We start from the raw sequence: 10,399 nt of genomic DNA on the forward strand, positions 1-10,399 counted from the left end.
GCCATTATGCTTTTTAATAATTTTATTAACAATACCATTAAAATATTTAATCTTTTTCCTTCCTACATAAATTGGACAACCTAGATATGTAAAGGAAAAATTCTTGTCCATATAACCAGTAGCAGTTCTGCTTTTATTGATTCTATGTGCACAAGTATTAAGGGCAATTATGGAGAAGCTTTTATGACTATTGACCATCTGACCAGAGCTATTTTCATAATTCTTAATGATCTTCATGATAAAATTAATAGAATCATTGTTGCCACTAGTGAATATAACAATATCATCAGTATAGGCAACGTGACTGATCTGTGGACCTCTAGTAGGCATAGAGAAAGGAGTAAAAGAGGCATCAATGTATAAGTCATTAAGAGAACAAGTAAGTACCTCGGAAGATGGGATGAAAAAGGTAGGAGATAGGGTATCTCCCTGTTTCAAACCTTGACTTGAAGTAAAAAAGTATTTTCTATTACCATTTACAATAATAGAGTACCAAATGCCAGACAATAGATTCATGATCATGCAATTCCAATATTCTGAGAAACCAAATTTCCTAAGAACTGAAGTTACAAAATTCCAAGAGAATTTGTTATATGCTTTAGCCATATCAAGTTTCAAAACAACATTACCACCATTATTATTCTTAGTAATGTATTGAACAATTTCCTGTGCTAAGAGGATATTTTCAGAAATAAGCACGTCTTTAACAAAACCACTCCGATTAGCACTAATTAATCTAGGCAATAGAGGATTGAGTCTAGTAGAGAGAAATTTTGAAATAATCTTGTTACTGAAATTAGACAGACGAATATGCCTAAAATCACTAAAGGATATAGGAGAGTTAATTTTAGGAATAAACACCAAGCAAATATGAGTATAATACTTAGTCAGAGGGGTGCCTTTGAAGAAGTCCCAAACAAGTTCATTGATGTCATTTTTGATAATGTCCCAACAGGTATGGAAGAAAGTGGCATTGTATCCATCAGGTCCAGCAACACTGGTGGCAGACAAGCTAAAGACTGCATGTCTTATTTCATCCACATTAGGCTCTTTATCAAAGTTGTCCCTATCTTCTTGAGTGATCTTAGTGGAGATGCAGTTTAGTATAAAAGGGTCAAGAGTAGGAGTCAGAAGATTGAAGTTGGAGTTGAAATTCCTAATAGCACCTTGGATATTTTCTCTTCACCTTGAACCCAATTGCCTTTGTGGTTTTTAATCTTGTTCAATTGCAATCTCCTTTTTTTCTGTAAGCTTGCTATGAAAAACCAGAGAGTTTCTGTCTCCTTCCTCAAATGATTGGATATTAGCTTTTTGGCTAAGTAAGGAGTCTTGCATGTTCAACCATCTGATGTATTCTGCATGAGCTTTATTGGTTTCCTCCCTGTCATTTTCAGTATTGTTGGTAATTTCAATTTCCTCAAGATTTTGAATTTTTTCTTTCCATTCAAGAGCAGGAGCATGAATATTGCCAATTTCTTCTCTAGACCATTGACTCAATCTTTTACTAAGTAATTTCAATTTGGATTGAAGTCTCCACATACTATTTCCATTGACATCAGTATCCCATACTTCCTTAACTTATATTAAGAAAGCCTTCCTGCTTAGTCTAAAATTTAAGGAATTTAAAGTAACTAATGTGACTGGTAGAAGTATCAGAAGATTTCATCAAAAGTGGCATGTGATCAGATCATGTCCTCACTATATGCTTGACAATAGTATTTTAAAATTTTTGAGTCCATTTATCATTGACAAACACTCTATCAAGTCTTTTCTAGATTCTTTTTCTTGGTCTTCTATTGTTGCACCAAGTGAATTTAGAACCATAATAGACGATATCAATAGTACCGTAATTATCCATACAGTTCTGGAATTCCAAGCTTCTGTGCATCCTATGAGGTCTTCCACCTAGCTTCTCCTCAGGATCAAGAATTATATTGAAGTCCCCTCCAATGCACCAGGGACTACTAATAGAGAGGCTGATGTATTCAAGGCTGATACACAACTCTCTTCTTTCTAGAATAGTGCATTTAGCATAAATAGCTATGATGACAATGGGGAGATTGCTTGCACCATCTTCAACTTTGAAAGAAATATGTTGTTCATGATTTTCAATGACAGTTGTTTGACTGATATTTTTTCATAAATACCAAATGTTCCCATTATCATTGGATATACACTGTTGAAAATCCAGAAACTTCCTGTAACCTTCGGTTTTGCTTTGCTAACCATTGGTTCTATGATTTCAACAAAGATGATATTATTGATGTTTATCAATTGTTTTAGCCTATGGATGGCCTTCTTGGACCTTAACCCCCAATATTCCAAAAGATTGTATTAATCATAGATAAATGGGGGGTAGTATCCTTCTTTTGTAACATTTTCACAGAGGAAGTATTTCTGTTTTTGTGCTTCTTGTGAATCTTTTTGGACCTACTTCTTCCCCTGCCTTCAAGTAAGTAATCTTCAACATCCAGGTTCTCTTTGTTTTGTTTGTTACCTTCATTTTGTTGTCGTACTCCTATTCTTTGATGTGGGTCAAGCATAGTGTGATCAGTTTCTTTCACTATGTTGTTTCCTCCAGAGTGTTGTTGGTCTGCATATAACTCAACCACTAATTCTATACCCGGTTGTTCAATTATATTGGTTGGAAGACATGTAGAACATGAATTCGATTCCACTTCAATGTCTTTTTCTTTTTCTTTTGATCAATAGAAACCTCCTGTTAGTTTCTACTCCTTGTCAGCTCATTGTAACCACTTGTATCCTCCCCTGTAGGATCATGTGCAGAATTGTGGATATCATTAGGCAGATTATGTGAAGAGCTTCCCTTAATCATAGAGGAAGCTTGATTACTCTGAATGTCAGTAGTCTGTTTTGCTTCCAAACTGTTGTTTTTATCATTCAACCCCTCTATGAGTTCATAGTTGTGATTTGAGGAGCTTCTGGAGGCATCATCCTGCTTGTTCCTTTTGTATCTTTGAGCAGTTTTGAAGGTCACCTTGCTTTTCTTATTTGGCATTTTTTTCTTCATGCTTTTCTGTTTCTTCTTTCTAATTCTTTCTGAAATTATTGCTAAATTTCCTCCTCTTTGTTGAGTATGATGGTCTTGTGCAACTTCCTTCTTGTGTTGTGTCTCCGGAATTATTTTGTCGCCCCTGAGGTCTCCTTTTTTGTTGCTCTGAGCCTTAGTAGCCTTCTCTTTCTTGTTGTCATCAGCTTGTGTATTTACATTTTTTTGATTATCCATTTTTTCTTCACCCTTTTCATTTTGATCTTTGATAGTGCCTTCTTTTGATTGTGTCAAGCCTTCCTCTTTGTTGTTTTTCTCTATCTCTGAAGCTCTTTTCTTTTCCATAACTCTACAGTTGATAAGATTATGCCCCAGTTTCTTGCATTGCTTATAGTATTTAGGATGCCCTCATACTCAACTTTTTGAGTAAAGCCAATGAGTAAAGCATTTTCATCCTCCAATCCCAAAAACACGTTGTCTTCTAAAGGTTTAAGCAGATCACTTTCACCTCGAACTTTAGCCATGCTAGGTCTAGTCTTACCATTGGTGGCAACATACAATTTAAGTGGAGTTCCAAGCTCCATACAGATTTGTTTAACAAAATGCCATGTATGCATATTAAATAGAAGACCAGGTAATAGAATCTATACCGGCACAATGGGAATGTCTTCGTCTAGTCGGAAGTCTGGGTCCATTTTTGAAGCCACATCTGAAGCCCGTCAATTTCCAACATTCTTCTTTACTAAATCTAATTGAAGACATCCTCATTAGTGAAGTCTAAAAAGACATTGTAGTTGTCATACACCCCAATTTTGGCCCTGCCTTTGACTAGGAATCGTTCTCTGAATGTAGCCCTAATTTTCTCGATTTGGGGCCTAGGTTTCAAGAAACGACCCACAATAGTGAGTTTACATTCCTCAGCCATAACCCCATAATAATCTGTAGCCTTGAAAATTACTGCTGGCACCCAATTGTATGTGGTATATCGAGCAATAACAGCTTCTCTTGGGTGTCTAATTTTGGGAGGTGGTAGAGAAGTAGCGGTGGTGATTGCAGTTGCATATAAAGAATTTTTGGGAATTGATTCTGTAGGGTTGTTCACACAAATAGTAGCATCATTTTGAGTATCTATACGCATTGATTGGCAATAGTCCGACGGGGCCATGGAGGTGGTGCGTGGCACTGATGTGCTGAACAGAACTTATGAGGAAGCCAATGGTTATAATGTACGGAGAGAGTTTCTAGAGAGAGCCAATCCAAAAGTACTTTTCTTCCTTCTTCTTTGGTTGATGTTTACGATTTTTAGGGACAAAATTGGGCACTCTCTTGAAAAATTCTTGATACTTCTATTCTACGCTTTCATATTATCATATATCCATAACTGATGAAGGGGAGCCTTGGTGTACCTGGTATAGTTATTGTCATATGACCAGGAGGTCATGGGTTCAGCCATGAAAACTACCTCTTGCAGAAATACAGGGTAAGACTGCGAACAATAGACCCTTGTGGTCCGGACCTTCCAAGAACCCCGTGCATAATGGGAGTTTAGTGCATCAGGCTGCCCTATATTATCCATATGATACTAATCTCAGTCTAGGTGGTTGGTGGAGAGTAATGTTTGTTTCTTTCATTAACTTTTGTTTTCTATTTCTAGTAAATTTTCTTTTTGATAAATAATTTTATTTTGTTAGATTTTCCATCCTATGTTAGAATAAGTAAGTCATTGTCTAATCTAATATAGAGAGTTAGATGTCAGTATATATGTTATTTTTAAAAATATAACTGTCACGACCCCAGTTTTCTCACCTTAGAATATTGTGATGGCACCTAATCTCTAAGACTAGGTAAGCCTAACATATGCTGATTATTACCAAAATTTTACTATTTAACTACAATACATTAGATAACAACTAATACTACTTAGATGAGTGTGATGACCCAAAATATCATCTTTAAATTTAGTAATTAATTCTATATTCTAAGACCTCGAAAAGTACTATTTATCATTCCTTGACTTACGTGCGCAGTCCGTAAAATTTTCCGGAAAGTTTTTAGGTGAAAAATGGATTAAAATGTAAATTAGAGCTTTAAAACTCAACTGAGTTGACTTTAGTCAATATTCTGAGCAAACGGACTAGGATCGGTATTTTGCCAGTTCCGGTAGGTCCATATCGTGATTTGGAACTTGGGCGTATGCCCGGAATCAAATTCTGAGGTCCCTAGCCTGAGATATGGAATTTTGATGAAAACTTAAAAGTTTACGTTCAAATAGTGACCGGATATCGAATTATGTGCAAACTACCCCGGAATAAAATTTTGATGATTCTAACAGTTTCGTATAGTCATTTTGGACATACGAGCGTGATCAGAATTTTATTTAGAAGTTTGTAGTGAGATTAGGCTTGAAATAGCTAAAATAGGAATTTAAGTTTGGAAGTTTGATCGGGGGAGTTGACTTTTTGATATGGGGGTCGGAATCCAGTTCTGAAACTTTTCACAGCTCCGTTATATCGTTTATGACTTGTGTGCAACATTTTAGGTCAATCAGACTTGATTTGATAGGTTTCGACATCGTATTTTAGGACTTGTTGGTGGATTTGATTGAGGTCCCGAGTGCCTCGGGTGAATTTCGGATGATTAACGGATAAAAAATGAGACTTAAACAACTGCTACAAAAAGTTGCTGCAATTTTTCTTCCTATTGAGCAATCGAGCCCAGAAGTCGAGCCCAAAAATCGAAGGCCAGAAATCAAGCCCAGAAATCGAGCCGAGGATCGAAGGCAGGCTCGAGAGTCATGATTGAAGGCAGGCTCGAGATCCATAATCGAAGGCAAGGCTTTAGGTCCATGATCGAAGGTCACTGATCGAAGGCTCAAGATCGATGCCATGATCGAGGCCATGATCGAAGGCCCAGGCTCGATGACATGATCGATGCCATGAACGAATGCCCCGGATCGAGCCTGTGATAGAAGCCATGATTGAGGCCTAGACTCGAGGGCCATGATCGAAGCCACGATCGAGGCCCAGTTCCGAAGGCTGCCTGGGCAGATTTATAAAAGAGGGGATTTCGTCCCATTTGCCATTTTTGACGAACTTGAGCTTGAGCAGAAGCGATTTTGATAGATTTTCAAGGAAAAACATTTGGGTAAGTGATTCTAACTCGGATTTGGTCTATATACATGAATATATCATTGTTTTCACCATTTAATTAGTGCATCGAGATTGAAATTTTGAGAAACTTTTAGAAATCTCATAGAAACGATTTTTTGAGATTTCTGTGTCGATTCAGAGTCGGATTTGAGTGGAACTGGTATGGTTGGACTCGTAACTGAATGGGTTATCTAATTTTATAAGTTTTGCCAGATTCCGAGACATGGGCCCTACGGGCAATTTTTGAGCTAATTTCGAATTTTATTGAAAAATATAGTATATTCTTATGAAATCGATTTCTATAATTTTTGTTGACTGTATCGAATTAATTATTACTAGATACGAGTTGATCAGAGTCAGATAATCGAGGAAAAGGCATACTACTTGGTTAAATTGGAGCAAGTCGAGGTAAATGACTTGTCTAACCTTATGTAGGGGAAATTTTCCCTAGGATTGGTATTAATTGTAATATGATGAAAGTCGTGTACACGGACTAAATGTGAAGAATTATATTTTTACATTGTGAATATCACTGTTGCATATTAATTATATTATTAAATCTTATTATATTCTCCATCATTGATTTGATTTGTATACTTTAAATTTGCTTGACCTTTTCCTGCTAATTGTTTTACCTGTTTAGTTGAAACTTGATTTCATTTATTCTGTGCATTATTTGAAATTCATTTTTTTTAATTTAAATATTATTAATATGAAGTATTTGACATTTTAAATTTGGTATTGAAGCAACGTATTAAAGATTTTGAAATATTATTTTTCTGAATTATTTATTCCTGAATAATTGTGTAAGATTTTTGTACTCATTGTGATGGAGCCGTGAGCTCTTTATTGTGGAAAAACATTATTGATGACTTATTTCAGCATGAGCCGTGAGCTCTTTATTGTGGAAAAATTTGTTGTTGAATTGATGACTTATTTTGGCATGAGTAGTGTATCGCTTTGGGGGTGCTCCTGTCTTATTTGTAAAGAAGAAGGATGGTTCTATGCAGATGTGTATTGATTACCGCCAGCTGAACAAGGTTACAGTGAAGAACATATATCCATTGCTACGTATTGATGACCTATTTGATCAACTTTAAGGTGCCAGAGTGTTCTTTAAGATCGACTTGCGTTCAGGCTATCATCAGTTGAAGATTCGGGAGACAGATATCCCGAAGATTGCTTTTAGGACTCGGTATGGTCATTATGAGTTCCTTGTAATGTCATTTGGGCTAACCAACTCCCCAGCAATATTTATGCACTTAATGAATAGTGTATTTTAGCCCCATCTTGATTCTTTCATCATTGTATTTATTGATGACATTCTGGTGTATTCCCGGAGTCGGGAAGATCATAAACAACACCTGAGGACTGTGCTTCAGACTTTGAGACAAAGGAAGTTATATGCAAAATTTTCAACGTGTGAATTCTGGCTTGATTCAGTGGGATTCTTGGGTCATATAGTTTCGTGCGAGGGAATCAAGGTAGATACGAAGAAGATTGAAGCAGTGCAGAGTTGGTCCAGACCGTCCTCAGTTACAGAAATCTGGAGTTTCCTTGATTTGGCAGGGTATTATCGCCAATTTATAAAGGGTTTCTCTTCTATTGCTGCATCTATGACCAAATTGCCCCAGAAAGGTGCTCCATTCAGGTGGACCGAGGAATGTGAGGAGAGCTTCCAAAAGCTCAAGACAGCTTTGATTACAGCCCCAATATTGGTATTACCTATAGGTACACGGTCTTATACTGTGTATTGTGATGCGTCGCGTATTGGTCTCGGCGTAGTGTTGATGCAAGACGGTATGGTGATTGCCTACGCGTCTAGACAGTTAAAGGTGCATGAGAAGAATTATCATGTACATGATCTTGAATTAGCAGCTATTGTTCATACCTTGAAGATTTGGAGGCATTACTTATACGGTGTCTATTGCGAGGTCTACACCGATCACCAGAGTCTACAACATCTGTTTAAATAGAAGGATCTTAATTTGCGGCAGCGGAGATGGTTAGAGTTGCTTAAGGATTATGATATCACCATTCTCTATCATCCTGGGAAGGCCATTATAGTGGCCGATGCCTTGAGTCGTAAGGCGGAAAGTTTGGGCAACTTAGCATATTTACCGGTAGCAGATAGGCCTTTAGCCTTGGATGTTCAGGCCTTAGCCAACCAGTTTGTCAGGTTGGATGTTTCCAAGCCGAGTCGAGTTTTGGCTTGTGTGGTTTCTCAGTCTTCTCTTTATGATCGTATCAGGGAACGTCAGTATGATGACCCCCATTTGCTTGTCCTTAAGGATACAGTTCAACACGGTGATGCCAAGGAAGTCACTATTGGAGATGACGGTGTACTACAGTTGCAGGGCAGGCTATGTGTACCCATTGTAGATGGCTTGCATGAGTTGATTCTCCAGGAGGCTCACAGTTCACGGTACTCCATTCATCCGAGTGTTGCAAAGATGTATCAAGACTTGAGACAACACTATTGGTGGAGACGGATGAAGAAAAACATAGTAGAGTATGTAGCTCGATGTCTAAATTGCCAACAGGTGAAATATGAGCATCAACGATCGGGTGGATTGCTTCAGAAGTTAGAGATTCCAGAATGGAAATGGGAGAGGATCACTATGGATTTCGTTGTTGGGCTTCCACGGACTCAGATGAAGTTCGATGCAGCTTGGGTGATTGTGGATAAATTGACTAAGTCAGCTCATTTCATTCCTGTGATGACTACCTACTCTTCCGAGCAGTTGGCTCAAATCTATATTCGCGAGATTATATTGTCATACTTCACGGCATACACGTATCTATCATCTCTGACCGGGGTACGCAGTTTACATCACGGTTCTGGAGTGCAGTTCAACGTGAGTTGGGTACTCGGGTAGAGTTAAGTACATCATTTCACCCTCAGATAGACGGGTAGTCCGAATGCACGATTCAGATACTAGAGGATATGCTTCGTGCATGTTTGATAGATTTTGGGGGTGCTTGGGATCAGTTCTTACCATTTGCGGAGTTTTCTTACAATAACAGTTATCAGTCGAGCATTCAGATGGCTCCGTATGAGGCCTTGTATGGTAGGCGGTACCGGTCTCTAGTGGGTTGGTTCGAACCGGGGGAGGCTAGACTATTGGGTACAGACTTAGTTCAGGATGCCTTGAAAAATGTTAAGTTGATTCAGGATTAGCTTCGTACAGCCCAATCTAGACAGAAGATTTATGCGGATCGGAAGGTTCGTGATGTTGTATTCATGGTTGGTGAGTGGGTATTGCTCCGGGTTTCGCCTCTGAATGGTCTGATGAGGTTCGGGAAGAAGGGCAAGTTGAGCCCTAGGTATATTGGGCCTTTTGAGATTCTTGAGAGAGTTGGAAAGGTGGCTTACAGACTTGCACTATCACCTAGTCTCTCTGCAGTTCATCCGATATTCCATGTTTCTATGCTTCAAAAATATCACGGCGATCCGTATCATGTGTTAGACTTCAGTTCGGTTCAGTTGGACAAGGATCTATCTTATGTTGAGGAACCAGTGGCTATTTTAGATAGGCAGGTTCGAAAACTGAGATTAAAGAATATTGCTTCTGTGAAGGTTCAGTGGACGGGTCATCCGGTCGAAGAGGCGACTTAGGAGACCGAGCATGATATGCGCTGCTGTTATCCACACTTATTCACCCGCTCAGGTACTTTTTCTAACTCCGTTCGAGGACGAACGTTTGTTTGAAGGTGGAGAATGTGATGACCCAAAATATCATCTTTAAATTTAATAATTAATTCTGTGTTCTAAGACCTCGAAAAGCACTATTTATCATTCCTCGACTTATGTGCGCAGTCCGTAAAATTTTTCGGAAAGTTTTTAGGTGAAAATGGATTAAAATATATATTAGAGCTTTAAACTCAACTGAGTTGACTTTAGTCAATATTTTGAGCAAACGGACTCGGATTAGTGTTTTGACAGTTCCGGTCGGTCTGTATCATGGGACTTAGGCGTATATCCGGAATCAAATTCCGAGGTCCCTAGCCCGAGATATGAAATTTTGATGAAAAATTAAAAGTTTAAGTTCAAATAGTGACTGGATGTGCAAACGACCCCGGAGTAGAATTTTGATGATTCCAACAGATCCATCTGGTAATTTTGGATTTAGGAGCGTGATCGGAATTTTATTTGGAAGTCCGTAGTGAAATTAGGCTTGAAATGGCTAAAATAGAAATTTAAGTTTGGAAGTTTGACCGGGGAATTGACTTTTTGATA

The 10,399-nt window shown here is 38.1% G+C and overlaps 1 protein-coding gene across 1 annotated transcript; it reads right to left on the reverse strand.

Moving 5' to 3' along the window:
- Window positions 1-2,722: 2,722 nt before the first annotated feature.
- On the reverse strand, window positions 2,723-3,594 carry LOC138901952 (protein PXR1-like). The gene is made up of 2 exons (XM_070189753.1): window positions 3,425-3,594; window positions 2,723-3,359 (listed from the first exon to the last, which is right to left on the reverse strand). The coding sequence occupies exons 1-2, from the start codon at window positions 3,592-3,594 to the stop codon at window positions 2,723-2,725; spliced, it is 807 nt and encodes a 268-aa protein (XP_070045854.1).
- Between the last annotated feature and the right edge of the window lie 6,805 nt (window positions 3,595-10,399).

Source organism: Nicotiana tomentosiformis, chromosome 11 (genome assembly GCF_000390325.3).
Source record: "Nicotiana tomentosiformis chromosome 11, ASM39032v3, whole genome shotgun sequence".
Classification (NCBI taxonomy): Eukaryota; Viridiplantae; Streptophyta; class Magnoliopsida; order Solanales; family Solanaceae; genus Nicotiana; species Nicotiana tomentosiformis.